Below are 21,899 nucleotides of genomic sequence, written 5' to 3' on the forward strand. Positions count from 1 at the left end.
TGAAATGAAATATTGGTTTAGATTTGCCTTTGTCTAATTCACACACTTTTGATCAATTCCAACTCATGCCCAATTATATTACATTGTATTAACATAATTCAACAGATGTTGATATTTAAATGCTTTCTGGCATTCACATCTTGGACAGCTGTCTCAGAGCTTGGGGAAAAGGCAAACATTTAGAGTTAAATGCTGAACATATGCTTAAATTACTAATTAGAAGCAAGTAAAAACAATGCATTATCCTTTCTAAGGACAGTAAGACTCTAATACAGATATTTTAAAGTCTTTTTTGCTTGGCATAAAGTTCATGAGTCTCTGGAGGCATGGAGGTGCAGAGCATTAAGAATAACAGTACAATTGGACTTTATTTCCTGCCAGGTTTTCTTTTAAAAATGCAACCTGATTATTGCAGGTAAATCTATTACAGCCTCTGACTTTGAATAAGGTTTGGAACAGCTAGGAGGTGTTAGAGTACTGTGCATGGAGATGAGAATTTATTGGCAAGAGAATCCCCCCCCTTCACGTTTCATAGTCACATTATGTTACTATTCCATATAAAACAAATGTGTCACCATTAAAGCCCCAATCTCAGCATACTGGCATTGTATAAAAGGAGTTTGACAGAGCTGAATTGTTCCATCACATCTGTTTAACATTTAACCAAAAAAAGAAAGGAAAGGAAAAAGGAATGGTCATAGCTCTTGTTGGTTAATACAATGGCATTCTTAGTAGTGTGAAAGCAGATGTTGCAATGGGTGTTGAGCTGGTGATGTCATTGTTATAGCTAAGCCTAAAGAAAGGCTTCAGAGCGAGGCAAGCCAATAGCTGGATTCGGTGTGAAATTCTGATTACACCTGCCCAGTGTAAAATAAGACTCAACTGCATCAGTTTTAGAAACTGCGTTTAAAAGATTTTACTCCGTCTGTCACCCAGCATAGGTTATTCTGCATGTTCCCGGTGAGAGTTGTAAGTGGGGGGAAGCAAGACTGAAAGCTTCTTTTTACGTAGAAACACAACTGGGAAATTGATCAGTGAGCCATTTATTGATAGAGTGTTTATATTTTGTTAGCCCACAGTTCCACTTTGGAGCTCAGGGTAGCATTTTAATCTCACAGCTGCCCAGTGGGGCAGGTTAAGCCCAGGGTGACCCAGTGAGCCTCATGGCAAGATGTGATTCCATTCTGGGCTTCTCACTTACATACTACACTATACTAGCTCACTATATACTATACTGCGAACCAGTGTTTTTTTTCTAGAAAAACAGGTGCTGGTACTCCCCATGAAGTTGTTACCAGTAAGTGCTATACTTCTTAAAAACAACAATAGGGATGCCGGTACTGCGTACCCTTGAGTGTCCCCTGAAAAGAAAAGGAAAAACCCCATGGCAAATACTATTTTAAACACATTTAAAATGCTTTGCAAGTAGCCCAAGTCAGGACTTTTGGCATTCCTTTGTAACTTCTAGAAGTTTTAATAACATACAAATTGCATTGAATTTCCTGGGGCTGTATAGAAGGAAATCTTTAGATTACAGTATATGAAATTTACTGTTTTGTATGTCTTATGGGCTTGTCTGAGAGGCAGTTACAGAATGCTTATGCCACTAATTCAGTTGTCCCATTGTCTCCATTATTCTAATAACTGATAACTGTAATGAGTATATTTCAGCATTTCCATCCACATCCCCTTCAGAGGTTACTTGAAGCCTCTTGGTATCAGCCTTTGTTGCTTCTATAAAATGTGTGAATGTAAGACAACTAGCCGCTGTCATTCATTGCTAAGTAGGTTTGGGTGTATTTTTTTTGCAGGGCAAAGCATTTGCTCCTAGAATGCAGCCTGAATAAGGAATTTCATGCTCCCTCCACTTTCCAGCCCCCAAAGTAGAAAATTATGTACAGTTTGCCAAGATAGCAGCTGTCAGAATTACATCTGTAGACATTAGAAGTGAAACTAGCATTCTGTGTTGCCACTGACTGCTCAAACCACTGCCAGACAACAATTCCCCAAAAATTTTGCTATGAAAGATACATAAGGTTTCTGACATTCAGCTTTGCTGAACAGCCAAGCAAATAATAGATGAAATTTCAACATTGGATATTCTTACATTTTCTGATCTTTTAGAAGCAGCAGACATGTTGCCTTAATTTTTCTAAAAGTATAAAAATATAAAGATTTTGTCCCTATTTTAAGTCTGAACAAAATTCTTGTGTAACCTGAAGGCAAACTATCCAATTTGGGTATTGCTTTGTAACGAATTGATGGGTCTATGGACCGTAATAAAGATTGTCGTTGTTAAAGATTTTGAAAGAATTCAGGAGCCCAAGACTGCTTTAAAATGCCTTGTAGATTAGCCATCCTGAAACAGCAGGAAAATTCTGCTGATATCATAGCTGGTACAGTTGTGCAGTTGTGGGAATAAGCACAATTAGGAAAGGACCACACACGCAAGGAAAACCGTAGGCCACAGTATGAAAGAACACAGGAGTGTCTTAGCCAAGGTAGGACAAGGTACCTTTCCTCTTCTTGCAATTAAAAATAGGTTTAGTGCGTGAAGCAGTGAGCAGTAAGCATGTCCTGGCAGCTCTCATTTTAGGAACATTGTGTACTGCTTGGATCACTGCAGCCCAGTTGGCTTATATTGCTAGCAAGGAACTGATAAAGAACCAGTGTGGACATTGAATCTGCACAGGGATGGCTTCAAGTTACCATTTTAAGTATTATGGTGTCCCCTAGTTAAAAGTTACCTGTCATTCCGAAAATACTTCCCCTATTCCGAGTTTTGTAATATAGCACCTAACAAGGAATGCAGAAAGCTGCGGTCTAGTTAGATCCTTAGAATAAATTGTGTATTTTCTACCTTTCAATTGGAGCAGTTGTGGTGGCTGCCTCCGAGTTATTCTGTGAATAGAAATCCATTATGTGAATGGCAGTAGAAGGGCACAGTATATCATCCTATGGGCTGCACACATATAACATGTGGAAGACTGTCTATTTTTGCATCAGTAATTTTAGAATTATAGGATAATATAACTAGCCAATGCTGCATTTCAAGGAACTTGTTCTATATCAACCATCTCCAGTTTTAACCATTTTAATTTCCTTTCCATGTTTTTGCACCTGTGAATAACAAATCTTCACTGCTGTCATGGTTTTATACCTTCTTTCCTTGATTTCCCCCCCTTTTGTTTTGTGTTTTTCACATTATTCTTGATTCAGGTGACCTAAATAGGTGAAACTATAATGTGGCAGAAGGAAAAAGAGAAATACATATCTTGTGATCTATTACCACTCTTTCTTTTCAAGATAGTCGTCTACTTTTAAATTGTGTGTTCAAACCTTCATAATGGGTTTTAAAACTCAATTTAAAAGTAGACTGCTATCTTGAAAAGAAAGAGTAATAGGTCACAAGATATGCATATATTTTATAGGATCTATATAAAATAGAGCAACGTGAAATTTCGCAAAGAGGCTGTTTTTAACCATCAATGAATGCTAAGATTTTTTTAAAGACCAAAGTTAAAGTTAGAAGTGTTTAGGTCCCTAAGTATTGAGACTTCAGAAACATTATCCTGAGACGAGCTCGAGTAGTTATTTCAAAACAGAAAAATACTCAGCCATACTTGAACCAATGCATTTTCTTTTTAAAATAGAAGTTGTGGACGGAACTTCCACTTGGTCATAGGATCAACTGTCCTCTCCTGCCCCTTTTCATTCTTCCACCATTTCCTAACAGGCAAAGCCATCTGGTGACTTCCTGGGAACAAATTCATGTTTAGCCTTAGAACTAATAAAACCTTAGTTCTGAGCAGAAAGCAAATTCTAAGGAGCGTTGTATTGTTCAACTATTTTATTGCCAACGAGCCAAAATCAAATTTCATATGGCACATGTTTATCACACATACAGTGACATTTCAACCGTAGTATCCTTCTGGGCTGCCTGCAAGGTTTGCAAAATGCTGTTCTACAATGGTTAACCAGCCCCAGAGGACTGCTTGAAGATGGCTGTTCTGCCCCCCACCCCTCTGGGGCCTTTTGTCTGTGGGATGCCACAAGATCCCCCTGTGTACATCATCTACATCAGGGATGGGAAACCTGTTTCCCTACAAGGTATTGTCAGACTGCAGCTCCCATCAGCTGGGGCTCCCCCCCTTTGATCTATATCTGCTTGGCAGTGGGTTGGACTGGATGGCCCTTGTGGTCTCTTCCAACTCTATGATTCTATATGAAAGATCTGCAGAAGGTTTTCCAGTGATTTGGGCTATGGTTATAGCTGTAGGCGCCATGCACAATTAAATTCTTCCCCTCTTCCCCTTGTGCACCCGTAGGGAAGGGGGCACTCCTGAATAGCGAGGGCTGTGTTATATATATGAGACTGTAATGGGAGAGAGAATTTGGTCTTAAGGAGCTTGCATCAGCAGGGGGAGGAAGGGAAGAGAGAGATTCGTTGCATAAGCTAGCTTCCCTTCATGCAACCATTGGACGCATCCCAATATGCAGATGAAGCACTTCTTGTCTCTATTATCAAAACCCTGGAAGGCAATGGAAATGATAGATCAGTGTCTTGTATCAGTTCAGCAGTGGATACGGGGGGGGGGGGCAGGGAGCGCTAAGCAAACTAAAACTTAACCTGTACCAGATTAAGTGCTGTTGCTTGGAAATTCTGGAGGTTTTGGAGACTAACTTGATACCTAATAGGAATGGCATATGCAGCTTCAGGGTTCTCCTGGATCTAATGCTGTCCCTGGATATCCAGATGACAGCAATTGCCAGGAGTGTCTTTTATCAAGTATGACTGATTTCCTGGTTGCCTGAAGACTGATTTCCTTAAAGAAAGCAGAGCTAGCATCAGTTATCCCTGGTTTAGTTACTTCCAGATTGGTTTTGCAGGGCTCTCTGTGATGGCTCCCTGTTAAAACAAAACAAAACAAAAACCTCAGAAATTTCAGGTAGCACTGACCAAACATTTATCAGGTACTTCGTGTGCTAATCTTGTTTCAGCTGCATTGGTTAGCCACTCATTTGCAGTCTCTATTTAAAGTGCGGGTTTGGCCCTTTAAATTACTCATTATCTCAGGGATTATCTGTTTCACATATCCTGCCCAAGGGTTACAATATATATCAGAGGCACTGCTTGCTATGTTTTCATCTAGGGCTGTGATATAGATGAGAACAAGGGACAGAGCCTTCTCAGTGGTGGCACTGCAGGTGGAAATTGCTGGTTCCCTCATCTTTTAGACAAAATGAAAAGACTTTATTTGCTTCAGCGGGCTTTCTGTGTGCAGTTCTGCTGCTGTTTTCAAATGGATTATATATTGGTTGCCGTGTTAGATCATGGTTTGTTTGTTTTTTAGTCTGTTGCTGTGTGCATGAAGTATGAATTGTCCCTCAATTTCCCCAGTTCAAGGAAAGGTTCTCCCATAGCAATGAAGAGTGGTCAAGAAGACAAAGTACACATTTCTGTTGTAAATAATGTGTTATGAATTACAAATTTACAATGGCAGATACACTTTTCTACCATCTTTTAGAAGTGACTTTTCATAGAATTGTAGAGTTGGAAGGGACCACGAGGATCATCTAGTCCAACCCCCTGCAATGCAGGAAACTTTCACGCAACAAGAGGCTTGAACCCATGACCGTGGGATGAAGAGTCTTCTGCTCTACTGACTGAGCTATCCCTCTTTTTCAAGGACATTTTTAAAAAGAAGATGAAACTTAGATTTTCTGAGGGCTTTCAAAATCTATCTCATTTTATACCAGTAGCTACTGTCCAACCGCAGGTCCACATCACCCATGCTGATAATAGCGACAGCAGCAGTTTTCACAAACCTAAGGCCTGTGTCAACTCCTGAGACCTTAATTCCTTCATTTTGGTTCCTAGACAAAGCAAACATTTTGTATTGAGCCCTTAGAACCAACACATGATGGTCTCTGACCTTTCTTGTTCCCTAATTTACAGAGATGCTTTAGATGTATAGACGAAAACACTAGGGGCTGCTGCTGAGCTGTGTGAACCATAGGCTTGAATGCCAGCAGAACAACAGCCATCAGGCTCAAACTGGAACAGAGCCTGCTTCCACCACATTCAGACGTGGCTGCTGATGAAATGTACAGCAGGGACTCCAACTTTCCCATCTTGGCTTCCTCGGGAACCCAAATTTAAAAAAAGAAGAGAGTCCTTTATTAACGGACTGTGGAGGAGGCGGAATTTCCACAGGTGCAGCATCTCAAAATCTTCACTTGCCAAAATTCCCAGAATTGCTTGTTGTTCACAAGCTATTTACCATAATAAGCAATATTACCACTATATTAACAGATCCTTGGAGCATGTGAGAGGAGATGACTATCATCTTAATCTTCTGCCTGTGCATTTCCAGAGGTTTTCTGGTTGGTTGTTTAAAAACAGAAGGGTGAGCTAGGTTTATCTCCCTTTGCATGGCTTAAGAAAGCATGAGTTGCTACACCTTCCTAACTTTGCAGAATGTTTGTGAAAGTGCTAAAGGGGGTAGCAATATAAGCACGATCTAAACACAGGGAAACAGTGGAGGTCTAGGAAAGAGAATGGAGAGCAAGGCAAGAATACACTCCACTGCTTAACCTGCCTTTGTGTTCTGTTAAGATTTAACGGCTTGGAATTAATGAAAATGAAACAGCATCTTTAGTAATGCAAACAGCTACTAAGATGTATTATACTGCTAGCAAGAGTTTTGCTTCCATCGTAAGGTACTTTGCATTGAATGCTATTATTTGAGTTTCATAATGTAGACATAATTATGTAATACCAAGGGCCTATTAACACATTTGTCAAATCCCCCCCCCAATAAAAAAGTACAGTGGGCACGGAATTGTGTGCCCCTCCCATGCTCAGTTATTATCAGTTGTGCATGCAGGTGCAAATTGTTGTCCCCTTTAAAGTTAGTATTAAATACTGAGCATACATACTGATTTATGTAAGGCATCTATACTCCGTGTATAAATTCTCCCATGGCAACTTTACAAAATTAGACACACCATCAGTCTGCGATTCCAAATGCAATCGTACACACTTTATGCCCCTTGCAGGGATTCGGGGAGGCTGCACATTTAGTATACTTGCAGTGCAGTCCTAAACTTGCCTCTTCTGAAGTTCCCTTCAGTTCAACATAATTGCCCTTCATAAATGTTGCAACTTGTGGCCATCCTTTAAAATGCCTAAAGGGGTTTTTGTGCTCTGAATTAGTAGCATTATAGCACCTTATAAAACGAAATAAATCCCTCACTTACCAAAATGCTCTTCTGTCGTTCTTAAGATGAAAAGAACTTAACTCTAGCCACTTTACATTATCCTTCTGAGACCACCTCAGACTCTCTCTTTTCCATGCCTATGTATGACCTAACGGCATCCAAAAGGCATAAACCAAAGTGTTCTACAGCCATCTGCAGGAGCTCACTGATACTGTGCCAGTATTCTGTGACTGTTTCTACAGAATTTCACGATTTTAATTGGGTTAAAGGCTTGTTAACAGCAGCCTAAAACTGAAGTACAGAATGAAATCAGCTCACGGCTTGAAAGAATGAAATAAAAGAGAGTGCTTAAACAGGTTTAGAAAGATGCAATGTAGTGAAAGCTTTCTGAATCAGTGGCACATGTATTCTTTTTCCACAGATGAGTTAATCATTGTTCCATTCAGAAATAGTTCCTTCTGAAATTCATGTTACATAAGGGAGTCGATATGCTGGAGGAAAAAGGCTTCTAAGGCTTTGAGTTCCAAACCAGGGCAGCACTCTGCAGGTGTGGTTTTTCCATTCAGTGCAGTACTATAATGAAAGAAGCTGCACCTGTGGAACTTCAATGAAGTAATAAAGAGAACTAATCTTCCATTTGCTGTTTTTTAATAAGGATATTCTACCTAGGTGAAGTGTACAAGAAATAAACAACAACCTTAGGTATAAATTGTTCAAAAAGACACTGTCTTTCTCAATGGATTTAAAAGAAACCTTGCATTGGCTTCAACTTGTAGTAGAAGTATTTAGTTACTAGAGAACATATAAATAGGGAAGTGGTTTTGTGCGCTAAAGCTATCCAGCATTAAGATTTAATTCTTTTTCCACTGGTAGCTGCATGTCTAGTGATAGTGTATCACTGGAAATCCCAAGTGGAGCTACCTCTTGAGACATGGTTCAATAATATTTCGGATATCTAGTTCAGAACAACTAACTGGGTTTAGAAGAGTTGCAAATGCGGTTGTAAAGGAAAATACCATTGATGAAACCTGCTCTCCTTTTTTCATACGTAAGGGAAAAAGAAAGTAAAGCAGAGAAGCTGGTAAAATAGTGGATAGGTGGATTTGTAACTGGTTGACTGATTGAACCCGAAGAGTGCTCACTAATAGTTCCTCGTCATCCTGGGAAAAAGTGATAAGTGGGGTGCCACAGGGTTCTGTCCTGTGTCTGTTGTTGTTCACTGTCTTTCTAAACAACTTGGATGAAGGAATTGAGGGGATGCTCATCAAATTTGAAGATGACACCAAGCTGGGAGAGCAGCTAATGCCACAGGGGACAGAATTCAGTATGGCCTTAACAGATTGGAGAACAGGGCCAAATGTAAGGTTCTGCACTTAGGCAGGAAGAACCTGCTGCACAAATACAAGAGGAGGGACACCTGGCCTGACAGTAGCATATGTGAAGAGGATCTAGGGGTCTTAGTAGACTACAAGCTTAACATGGGTACACAGTGTGATTCATCAGCTAAAAAATTAATGCTGTTCTAGTCTGCATCAACAGAAGTCTAGTGTCCAGATCAAGGGAAGTAATAGAACCACTCTATTCTGCCTTGGTCAGACCACACCTGGTATACTGCGTCCAGTTCTGGGCTCCACAATTTAAGATGAATTTTAACAAGCTGCAATGTGTGCAGAGGAGAGTGACCAACCCAAACCAATGGATTCAAGTTACAAGAGAGGTGTTTGTCAGTGTAGCAGACTCCCATGATATGGTGGACTCTCCTTCCTTGGAGGTTTTTACACAGAGGTTGAGTGGCCATCTACCATGGATGTTTAGGTTGAGATTATTTCATTGCAGGGGGTTGGGCTGGATGTTCCTCGAGGTCCCTTCCAACTCTACAGTTCTATAATTTTTTGACCCTGAAAAGGACAGCAGTACCCTTATGCTGTCTTTCACTTAACAAAGTATTTTCTTAATCTTTTAGGGCACAACGATGGCAACAGTTGTATGGTTAAGTTACAGGAAATATTCATTTGCCATGCAACATAAGAAGGTGTGAAATTAAATTGTAAGGGACGGAGAACTTCAACGGAGGGAATAAAGCAAGGGAAATGTTGCCATCAAATAGCAGCTGCTGTATATTGGTAAATCTGCTTTAAAAATTGCCTGATGACATGGTAATAGCTGTTAATGGCAATAATACATTTCCATTTATATCATCATCAAATTCTTTTCCTGCAGCCCCCTGCTGCCGCCGCCGCCTTCCCAAGTGTCTCAAAATAGACTCTCTTATTCCTCCAGTTCTTGTAATTACTTGCATCAAGAAAAGACATGCTTAAATATTGTATACAAAAGAGAGAGAAAATTAAGAATTGGCCACAGTTCCCCCCGTCTTCTGTTGTTTGTTCATTTAATGTCAGAAGGCACGACAATAACAAATATATATTTGGCCTACTAGTGTAAGTTCACACTAGTCTGGCTTTTCCAGCCCTTTTATTTCCTTCTGCCACAACTTTGCCGCTGCCGTGACACTTGCAGGCCCGCTCCACTGTTGTGCAGCTGATGCCCTGTCCAGGCTTATATCTTTCTTCATGACAGTGAGTGTTCTTGCCAAATGCCAGGGACCATAGTCACATCTGTTTGTCTCCCGAGCTCGTCTGAGGCTGCTCGGGAACACTTTTTATCCAGGGGGCAGCTTTAACTAGGCCTAATACTCTGGAAAGCCCTGTTTGTAAATGCATACAATGAGGCGACAAGTTTCTGTTGTCTTTCCTTTAAAATTATTCCCTTTGACACGGCTTGCTCGAGTCCCTGTCACCAGCACGTCAACAGCCAAGTTTTCAGGCAAGGTGGTCTTAACAATTTCTATTGCCCCTGCCATAGAGCATGCCTAGCTTCCTGCCAAAACACTATTTATAAATGATAGCTCGCAGCAAGCTATGGATAAGTGGAGAAGAATCAGGGGAATTAGCTATTTGCAATCTTCCAAGTCTGCAGCTAAGGAACGTCCAAGGCAGGGAAGCTCAGTCTCTTCCGTTTTGCCTTGTCCTGCTGCTTGGAAATTGAAACATTTATTAAATAAATCAAGAGAAACAGAAATAATTAATTTTGCTTAGCTTCTTTCCAATATTTATGTATTTTAAGCATTTTACCTTGCTTTTCCACTAATAAGAGTCCCATAGCAGCTTTCATGAGATCAAGAAGGACATCAGTATATCATTTAACTGGTAACAAATAAGTTTTTTTAAAGAGGCAACAGTGATGACCACGTAGGAAGCAGCCTTATGCTGCATAGTCAGGCTATAGGCCTGTCTAGCCCAGTATTGTTGAAACTGAATGGCAGCAGATCTCCAGGGTTTCAGGCAGGGACAGATGTAAAGTTCTACACTTACCGGTAGGAATAATTAGATGCACAAATATAAGACACGTGGCTTGAGAGCTGTACATGTAAAAAGGCTCTAGATGGTTTTAGTAGACCACATGCTTAACACAAGGTATAGCTCAGTTGGTAGAGCACGAGACTTTTAATCTCAGGGTCATGGGTTTGAGCCCCATGTTGGGTGAAAGATGTCTGCATTGCAGAGGGTTGGACTTAGAAGATGATCCCCGTGGTCCCTTCCAACTCTACAGTTCCATAATAATAATAATAATATTTTATTATTTATACCCCGCCCATCTGGCCGGGTCTCCCCAGCCACTCTGTGATTCTATGAGCCAACAGTGTGATGCAGCAGCAAAAAGGTGAATGCATTTCTAGGCTGCATCAACAGAAGTATAGTGTCCAGATCTATTCTGCCTTGGTCAGACCACACCAGGAGTACTGGGTGGGAATCACAGTTTGTGGGCACCAGGATACTGACAAGCTGAAACATGTGCAGAGGGAGGCGACCAAGGTGATATAGGGTCTGGAAACCAAGTCTTAAGAGGAACTGTTGAGGGGGTTGAGTATGTTTAGCATGGAGAAGGGAAAACTTAGAGGTGATACAATAGCCATCTTCAGAAATTTGAAGGGTTGTCACATGGATGATGGAGCAAGCTTGTTTTCTTTTGCTCCGGAGGGTAGGACCCAAACCAATGGATGCAAATTACAGGATTTTGACTAAATAATTTGAGATGGTACCGGCTGTTTGACAGTAGAACAGACTGCCTTGGGGAGTGGTGCTCTCCGCCATTGGAAGTTTTTAAACAGGTTGCATTGCCATCTATCAGGGATCCCTGAGAGCTGTGATTCCTGCATTGCACAGGGTTGTATTAGATTTCCCTTGGAGGTCTCTTCCAGCTCTACAGTTCTATGCTTCTATCATAATTTTAATAATTTTAATTTTAGAGGCTTTTTACAATCAAATGGTATACAAATTTTGTTAAATAAATAAAATAATGCTGCTTGAAAATGAAACAGTCTGCGTCACAGAATTCATTCGACTCTGATCAACTGGATATGCAAATGGGCTCACCCTTGTACTTTCCACCTCATGTTGGGATCCTCAAATCCCAGCTTTGAGATCTTCCGATTCAGAGGCAGTGCCTCACAGTGTGCATAACAAGTTTGTTTTCCCACAATTTTTGCAATGCATGAAAAAGTAGAACTGCTAATCTTTTTATTCATCCACTTTTCAAGATGTGTTGAATGCAGCTACAGTTAAATGCTAAAACTCTGAACTTGACCAAATCTGATTATCTTGTTTTGAGAGCATATGGGATATATATTTTTAGAATAGTGATTGCTTTTTAATTCTTTATAATAATGCTTGTTTTCAGAATGTTGAGAAAACTTAGGTTTTTCCCTCAAAACAGTAGCAAGCAAACAAACAAACAAACCTCTCACCTTGGCTAGTGATCAAATTGTTGAGCTTTGCAAAGACAAATGATTCATTTATGCTGAAGAAACGCAGCTGCCTTTGAGACATTCATTGATTTTAAATTAAAAAGTAACTGCTATGTTCTACACAAAGGGTGACAACAACAAAGTAGTCCTTACTTAGTGTTATTTGTTGCAACTCCATTGCATGTGCCACAGGAGAAGCGGGGAGGGGGGATCCAAGTTCCATAATCTAACTGATCAATAATCTAGATATCTCAATGCAGTGTAACAGATAATCAATGTGAGCAGAATTACTCAAGCACAGCTAGCTGTTATTCCTGGAGCTAGGGTCTCCAAGTTCAATTGGCTGACTTTATTAATTTTTATCTTTCATCCTGCTTGAATTCTTGTTTCCCTCCTTTCCATTGCTTCTCAGCCTCCCTTCATTATAACTGCCCTGACAAACACTGCAATCTATTATAGAACAAGCTGTGCCCCAAAGTCCCTTGCTGTCAGTGACCCTGCAATAATATTATGAACAGAGGAGAGGGAGGCTTAATGTTTCTTTGTGTAAGTTATATTAGATTTCATATATTCTTCATCTACTGGTCTACAGTCACTTTTGGACCAACTTGAGACATCTACAAGGTCTGATTTTTAAAGCTTGGCCTAATTTCTATTTCAGTTTAGACATCTTCAGATTGTGACTTGTGATAGAAGACAACTGGCTTATTATTAATTAAACACTGTGGTCCCCAGTCCAAACGGTTGCATGGTGACTCTGAGCAGACATATACCTGACTCTCTTGTTCAGGAAACAGACACAAAGAGAGACCCATGGTGGCCCCTCCCTTCTTGTTCATGTAGAGGAGAGGAAGAATCTTTCCATTGCCTCCACCTCCACATGCTGTCCTGTTTTCTCCCTCCCTCTTCAGCCTGTTTAATGACAAATTAGCAAATTCATGCCCTTGCCTTGCATAAATCCAGTTCATAGCAAGTTGCAAGCATCATGAAATAGAGCAAGGCATGCTTGCCTTTTACACATGTGTACACTTCAGGTCCCTTTTTGTGTCTGCTAAATTTGAGAGGGGCTTTTCAGATGTTAGGAATTTCCACAGAACTCAAGTTTCCTCCAGGTTTCCTCCACCTTTCTCTTGTACTAGGCTTCATAAAGCAAACACATACACTATAGATTGAATATAGAAGGCACGATACAACCAAAGTCATTGTAATTATCTTCCGCTTGGAGTTAACAAAAGCTGCATTCCTGCACTTCCAAACTTCTGCCAAAGATTCAGAGAGGATGTAATAAGCAAAAATCAGAAACTTCTCCTCCTTCTTGCTATCTGTTCATGAAGTCAGGTGCAAACTGCCTACCTAATGTTTGCTAGGGAAAGTGTTAATTTGGGGTATTTTGCTTTTGAGTTCTTTGGCTGCAACTTTTTTTTTTTTTTTTTTTGTCTCTGAAAAAAAGAAATAAAGAAATGTATCTCTTGGTTAAGTTCTGAACCGTGGTGATTCTCATAGCCTTGTCTTACCTGAAGTTAATGTCTTTGTCCTTTCAGCCAAATAACTGAGTACTATAGCCCTAGGAGTCAGAAATAGAAGTGCACGCTGTATCCCAGATAGATCTCTGAATTAGAGCATAGTTGTTTAGTTTCCTTACCACCCAACAATCCAGTACGTGGCAGGACTACCTTGTTATACTTTGTGATAGAGAGGATTTAGTCCCACTGGTAAAGCTGGAGTAATTAGACCCCCCTCTAATCAAGGTTTATCCATGATCTCTGGGGTGCCAAGGTAAGAAGAGGAGTCAAAACCTCTCAGAACGATGTCAGTCAGAAGAGGTTTATAAAGTTATGAACAATGTGGAAACCGGATTATGAAAAAATCCCCCCTCTCTTCTTCAGTTGCAGAACTCTGGGTCATCCAGTAAAATGGAAGTATTTTCAGGACAGGCAAATAAAAGTGCTCCACATAATGCATGATTAACGTGGATTTTTTAATTAGAAGATGTGATAAGTTGTGATCAACAATTTGCGAGTAACGCAAAATCCTTTTCCTTGTGTTTCTCATTTTAAATTAAAAAGACACTAAAGAGAAGATTTTGCAATGTATATATGTTACACATTACAGGTTTTGCTGAATTTGATCAATGCCATTTTATTATAAAACCAACAGAATGTTCTATTTAAAAATGTTTTGCTTCCCGCTTGTTTATCACCTGTGAAGAGATGCTTGTTAACTGATTTTTTTAATATATGTTATTCTGACAGCAGATATTAATAGACAACTGATAGTCAATAATATCATGATCATTTAAGTATGATTACCTATTGCTTTGTCAGTTGCATCAGTATTCATTTTATGTTGACTCAGAAAGATTGTCAGTTTTGAAAACCTGAAAGTATTTCTTTTAGAAATTATTTATTCCAATGGTGATTTAGATTGTTTCTAAATACTGACTGTTTGTCAGTAAACATAATTCATTTTCAGGATGTGGAACCTGCAACAAAATATTGCATTCTGGAGTATTTCTGATCAGAATTCTAGACATAGCATTCCTTTCTCCATCCCAACCAGTTTTTAAATTTATTTTTATTTTTTGCCCAGTAGTATTCTGTGCCAAGTGAGCATGCTCAGTCCTCACTCTTAGATTCCCCCCCCCAAAAAAAAAAATGTTTTGTATTACTTTGGGCTTTCTCCAAGTCTTTTTGATGCCTCCCTCTTGTGTATGGCCAATGCCATTTTGGCTACATAAGTAACATCACTCTAAGCACTAGATATACGAATAGTATCTGAAAGATTCCAACATGCAGCTCTATGTTTATTTAAACTATTTTGACCAGGATGCAGATTCTGTGATACACATTATTCTGCAGGGTTATTATTTTTCCTGCCAGGTATTAATACATCTCTCTGGTAATTGCTTACAGACAGACAAGTGTGCATTTGGGATCCTTATGTATGGGTGATATCAAACGAAGGAGAAAAGCCGCACCACTGCCAGGACCCACCGGTAAGCAGATTCACCATGATGACACATCCAGATGTCTTAAGTCTGTAAAACAGCATGGAGGGCAGGAGAGAACCCAGAAACTGATTGGGGCTTACCTGCACAAAACTGGGCTTGGGGTGGTTTGACAAAGGAGCATTTTCAGGCAGCAATCCTAAACCCACTTACTAGGGAATAAGTGCCACTGGCTTCAGTTGATTTGCATCCGACTAAACATGCATGGGATTACAGCCCAAGAGCATATGTAGAAAAGAGCTGTTGCAACTTAAAGGAGCAAAGGGCTGGTGCAGCTCATCCCTTTCCTCTCGCTGATTGGCCCCGATCTGTTTGCCATTGCCTGGTTTATTCATATGGGGAAAGACTACCTTAAGCATCCCTCCCTTTGCAAACAGCAAGCATGGGATGGCCCAGTTCAGAGAAGAACCACAGTCAAGGCAGCCCATATCAGAACCTAGCCTCGCATTTACTGCAGTAGCCCTTCACTCTTCAGCACCATATTGTCCAGATTAATTTAGATGACCAGTTTCCCCCCCGACCACATGTGTTGCCTTTTTCATTTACTATGTTGTTAGTGGAACTTGTTTAAATAAGTTCAGTAGAGAACAGACTCCACAGCTAATGCATGGAGTGGTTTTCACGGAGCACAAACTGACCTCCTTTGTGCACTGAACCTTCTCTTTACCCCATTCCCTCTTGACAAACTAGTCTTGCACAATTACCAAAACAGCACATGGTGACTGGAAAAATCAGCACGTGTTGTGGGAAAGGTATCTAAATCCATCTTGTGTCGCTTAGATCGTAAGTCTTCTGTCAGAGCCCATACCAAGTAGGAGTTCTGTATTCTGCTTTGTATTGTTTGCTAAGTGTTTAATATCAGTACTGAGCACACTATTTAAAATCCGCATGTTGCATACAAAAGAGGCTACATTTTCCTAAAACAATTATGGGAATATTTCAGAAGGTACCCTGTATCTACAGTTTACATGAGAAGTGATAAAATCAACTTGTGTTAATTGTCTTTTTCTGTATGTGCTTGAATAACACCGTACTGCACACTTGTCAACAAGGAAATATAAATTATGGGTTGCTAATGGAAGCACCCTTTGAGCATAGATCCACTCAAGTGATGCACCCGGTAGCAGGAGGAAGCAATGTTTGCCAGTTACCCTCTACCCCTGCAGCCCCAGTGCCACTTCCCACACTATTCTGAAGGGTTGTAGGACCCCCTGAAATAGTGTGGGAGATGGCTCTGGGATTGCATGGGGATCAAGGAATTGCCCAAATGCCTTTCATGGTCAGAAGAAGTCTTATGTTCATAGAAGGTAAAGCCTGCTCCAGTCCATTTTGCTGGCATATATAAAGTGTGCACACACAAACGTAGTTCTTGCATTCTGAACTGGCCTGTGGAGCTCTTCCGTGAAGTTATCTAACTTTGGCATTTCAATGGAATGGCTTTTGATTTTCATGGTGTTTCATACATCAGTGACAGACCAAGAGAACTGTCTGCAAAATATTGCTAAAGCACCTTAGTGGCAGTAATATGGAAAAAGAGTGTGTCTAGGTCAAGTCCTAAGATTCTGAACATATGTGTAGTGAGTAGGAAAATGCTTAATGGCTGAGGAGAGGATAATATAATTATTTCTACAAGGTGATTTTAGTTTCACAACTTGCAAGTGACAGAAGGAAGTCATTTTGTAAAGTATATGTACATATAAAGCATCATAAAATTAATTTTAGTGTACCTTTACATCCCAGGCTTCCAACCTATTCAGTATTTTATTCTGTTTGTGAAAGCTGGCACACTTACTTAACTTTCTGGTGGTGGCAGTAGTATAAAAAGCCCCCTGTTTTCTACAAAATCAATTTGATCCCCCTCCCCCCGCTCCACCAAAGCCATAATTTTACAATGTTTAAGTGACTGAATGTGGTTTTATTTTATTTTTTAAAAAAGAGTAAGAGGCTGAGAAGGGATTTTGAGATTCTTACAGCGCTATTGCTCTATAAGGGCCAACTTACGGAATAAAAATAGAGAAAAGTGCCTCTCAATAACTACAGCGGAGGCTCCACACATTAGGGATTAGCAAAGCAGTTAAGAGGATAAACGGTGAGCCCTGGATGCCCCCCATTCAAATCTCAGCTCAGCCATGAACTCCAGCAAGCCTTGCCTCTCACCCCACCCGATTTCCCTGTAATATTGAGGCAGAAACAGTGGGCTAGCACTACTGCAGCTACCTCAGCATACTCTCCTTGCAGCACATGCAATAGCCATCCGGCTTTGCCTCCTGCCAAAGAAATCCATCCTGTGAAAGGTGGCAGAAGTAGGAGGTGCTTGTACCAAACTCTGTGGCCTGGGTGGGCCTAAGGCCTGCAAATGGCCACATCCAGGGTGGGGTAAATTCAAGGCCCTGCTGTCCCAAGGGTCACAGTAGAGGTGCTTTTATATGTTGCCTTTGCGCTGGTAGAAGGCAACTGCTAAAGCAACAGTGCCAGGGAACCATTCTTGAAGCAACAAGGCTGTAGAAAGTGCCACGATTTATGGGCCTGATTTTGTTAAGTGCTTCGGTTTCTAGAAAAACGAGGTGTTGTGGCTCAGGTCAGCCTGAAAACAATCGCCCCTCTATTTGGAATTCTCTTCCAACAGAAGTGTATCTGGTACCCTATGTAGCTTTTGTCATACACCGAAGACACACTTCTTTGACACCTAAGATACAGAGTTTAGGACCCACCCAATTCACTTAACTGTAATTTAACAATTTTTAATATTGTATTTTTAAATGGCCATAACTCTCTGGTGGGCTGATGCCGGTCACTGCAGGATCCTTCCTAATTTTGAAAAACACTCAATAGTCTGGTTGGGCTTTTCTACAACAAAATAGTGCTTGTTTTGTTAAATGTGTTTAATACCAGGGCAGTGGAAGTTTACTCCATTTTATTCCTGCAGTTATGATGGTGCTGTGATCTAAGTGAGTTTAAAATGCAAAATGGCGCATTTCTTTCTTTCTTTTTAATCAGAGTTGGCAAACTTGCTTTTGTTTTTTGCTGTCACATATCAGGAATGTAGAAGTAGCTGTAAATCATGGAATGGCAGTAGCAAGGGGAGAAGAGAAATGTTAATTGTGTGCTTCACAGCTGAAGTAATACACATGGCTGTAAGACCCCTGTCTACTACAGGACATAGAAGATTAAGATTAAACCTTACACTTAAATACCCTGGAAACTGAGCATTGCCCAGTAAGACTGGACCCGTTTTTGTTTCAAAAGAAGTATGAAATCAAATAAGATAATCAAATTGTTTGTATTGAGTTAATTTACAAAGCTCTGCTGGATTGTTGCATTCCACTAAGTGTTTAAAAGATCCACGAAATAAACTGAGAGTGAGGTACCTATGCAATCCTGCAACTAGACAGTTGCTCCCCTTGACTTAAAATGCCTTAGCTTGTGTGTAACTGGATGAATTATATTCCTCACAGTGGTGTTTAAATATAATTTAATTCTTCTGCCTTATTTATTCAATTATTTGGATATTTTTCCAACCTAACCCCAGAGGCTCAGATCTGGCAAAAAGACCAGCCTCCCAGTAATAGACTTGCGAGCCTAGCAAGTGCGCGAAGAAAAGATTTCCATTGCCACATTCATAAATGTCGGTTGGTGACAAATGGTTTTCCCTATCTTTGTATGCAGTATGTTGAACAGCCTTATTTATGCATGTATGGAGGATAGATAGCATGGTGGAGCTAACAAACAGTTGGAATGAGGTGTTTGTGTATTTGTGAATCCTGTTCAGCACCTGTGCCGCTACGTACTTCTAGATACGTTACAAGGCTGTAGACTACTGTAGCTAGAAGTGTTATTGGTTAAACATTTATTAATTGTGACAAGAACACCCAATTTATTTCAGCGCTCTGGCTTATTTACTGCTCTTTCACCTTTGTATTTTGTATTGAAAAAGTAAAATGAATATTGATAGAGTTAGCTATTGATTTCTAAATTTATAGCCTGTTCTCAGCCTTGAGACAAAGTCACATACCAATAGCGCCGTGTGTATTAGTAACAAAGGATGTAGATTTACTCTTACAGCAATGAAAAACTGTTGAAGCAAGAAACTTTTAGCAGTGGAGAGCATTTTATAGTTTGAAAAATGTCATCTGTAAAGGTGAACTAAAGCGGTGAAGAAAATAAGGTGAATTCTATCAGATAATTCCAGTCAACAGCTGAAGTAATAGGGTCCTAATCTGTATTTTTTTTTCTCTCGAAAGAGGAAATGCTTGACTTTATAGTCTATGCTAAAGCTTCTTTTTTTAACATTGCAGCAAGAAACCAGGAAGGGTGTACCACCTGAAACAAAAGATGCCTACAGTTTACATACAGCCTTTTAAAAATGACAAAGAATGGATGGAATATGTTGTTCCTCTTAGGGCAGCCATGAATTTATTTCAGGAAATAAATACCTGAAGGAATTGATGACTAGTGAAGCAATATAATATCTGACATGGGAGCATGTCATTCTGAATGCCTTTGTCGGCTTGCTAAACACCTGAACTGTAATACTATTCCGTATGAGTCCTTAAGAGGCTTTATGGCAAAAACAGAGTGCCCTTGAGTTTGTGTGGATATGCATGCACCTGGGCACACACTCACAAAACAAGTGCTTTCAGGTTGATTCCTGATTCCTTGGAACGTGACTAGGAAAGTAGGGCTCTAGCATTTCCAGTTTCAGCATCCAATAGAGTCATTTTTTTTTTCCTGAGCAAAGTATATGTATCAATACAATGGGCAAGGGACACTACACTCCTACTGCACTTAAGTGGTTTTGCATACTATATAAACACACACTATCAAAGAGGCTACAGATATGTTGGAAAACGAAACATAACTGCAGTACCCTCAGGTAATCCTGTCTCTCTGAGACCGCAGTCACCCAGAAGGTTCTCCATTGGTGTAAGGCTTGAAATCTGATTTCTGTAACTGACTGTCTTCTGTGCTTCCCTGGAACTGAAACCAGTTGTGTCCATCTCCTGGCTTGTTTCCCCTTTATGTCTCAGCAGAACAACACCAAAAGTTTAGAGCACTTCCTCATCGCACATCAATCATCTTCTCCCTTCTCCACACCCCTGTCTTTCTGTACTGTCTTCTCTGTACTGTCCCCCACAGGTTGATTGGAAACTTTTGGCAATATCTCCTCCTCTTCCTACCCCACAAAGAAAATATAAAAATGTGAGGTTTACATAGAAGAGAATGCTCTGGAACTAAAAGTACAGGAAAGCTTTTTTTGGCCTTTTGCTTTTTGAGCTGCCTTTTTAAATTGCTGTACAACTTTAAGCCACTTCACACATTGTAGGCATTCGAGATAGCAAGTTCTTGTTTAGGAGAACAATGAAACTCCACCCAGTTTTCATGGTGATGTTCACACATGTGCATGTGCAAAGTGAAATTAGAACAAGCAAAAACAGCAGATGCTTGCTTTAAACATTTCACATGTAAAATGCAGCAAATGCTGGCGTATAACGGTAGCTCAAGGTAGTAGATAATCTTTAATGAAAAATAAATGCTTCAATATTTTGTCTGGGTTAGTTGGCTACATGTTGTGTTTCAGGCTGATGCACTTTGGAATGACTTGAGTTATCAACTCTTATTTTTTTCTAAGAATGTGTTTTAATGAAAAATCTGACAGATTCTCTATTATGGTATGTAATATCAAGTACTGCTATAAGGTCATCATGACTCTGTTTAACAAGGTAATCAAAAGGCTAAATGTTTTCATTCCGCTTAAAAATTGCCAGCAAAACTATTTTGCTGATGTCTAATGCAGCCGTGATTAAAAATCAGACTTGAATATGAGCAGTGCCAAAATGATGATTTGAAACTACTGTGATTATACTATTCCAACAGAGGTTACCCAGGCCTGGCTTGTGGTGAAGGTCAACCTTCTGATCTGTTTTTTTTTTTTTTTTAATATTTTTATTAAAGATTTTCAAAGGTAGTACAATGTCTCTCTCAAGTTTTTCCATATAACATTTTTATAAGTCAGTGTTGGTGAGACATTAGAAAAGAAAGGGGGGAAGGGGGAAGAGGTGGGTGGGACAGGGAGGTAGGTGGGGTGAGGTGACTGTGTTTCTTTTTTACTTGATATGAATAGGGTTTGGTGTCAGCATTGTTTATGTAGGTTCTCTGTTGTTTGCTTATGCTCGTTTGGCGGTGAGAGAGGTCGGAGTTGGCTTGCGGTGTGGTTGTTCGTTTGTGGTTGGCTGTGGTGATCTTTGGTTTCCTGTGTGAGTGGGGTTGGTGGGTATTTTTGGTCAGGTTAGCCATACTGATTTGTATGCTGCCGGTAGATTTTTGTCATTGTCTTGTTGGGCTGTGTATGTGATGAAGGGGAACCATATTGGGGTGAAGGTGTCTTCTTCAGTTTGTTCCCGTGTCAATTTCAGCTTACTGGTTAGTTTTTCTAGTAGGGCTGTTTCCCATACTGCTTGGTACCATTGGTCCATGTTTACTCCTGACAGGTCTTTCCAGTGTCTGGTTATGATGTTTCTGGATGCTGAGAGTAGATGGATTATGAGTTCTTTGTGTTGTAAGTGGGCATTATTGTCTTGGAAGATGTTTAGTAAGATCAATTCTGGGGTGATTTCTAACACTTGCTTGGTTATTTTACATATTTCTCGTGTGGTTGTTGTCCAGAATGTTTGGATTTTGGGGCACTCCCACCACATGTGGAAGTATGTGCCTATGGAGGTGCACCCTCTCCAGCATTTTGGTGAGGTTCCTGGGCGTATTAGCGCTAGTTTTCTAGGTGTTAGATACCACCTGTAAAAGTCTATTAGGCGGTATAGTCCTTTGGATTGCCAGGTTTTGGTTTGGAGGTTTTGTGCTGCTTTGTGG

General features: G+C 40.2%; 1 protein-coding gene across 1 annotated transcript in view; it reads left to right on the forward strand.

The window, feature by feature from the left end:
* GPATCH2 (G-patch domain containing 2) overlaps positions 1-21,899 on the forward strand; it is a 104,556-nt gene that overhangs the window by 69,041 nt on the left and 13,616 nt on the right. The window contains exon 9 of the mRNA XM_033144770.1: positions 14,941-15,023. Coding sequence (XP_033000661.1) covers positions 14,941-15,023 — 83 coding nt within the window. The remainder of the gene's footprint in view (positions 1-14,940; positions 15,024-21,899) is intronic.

This window comes from Lacerta agilis, chromosome 3, assembly GCF_009819535.1.
Source record: "Lacerta agilis isolate rLacAgi1 chromosome 3, rLacAgi1.pri, whole genome shotgun sequence".
NCBI classification, from domain to species: domain Eukaryota; kingdom Metazoa; phylum Chordata; class Lepidosauria; order Squamata; family Lacertidae; genus Lacerta; species Lacerta agilis.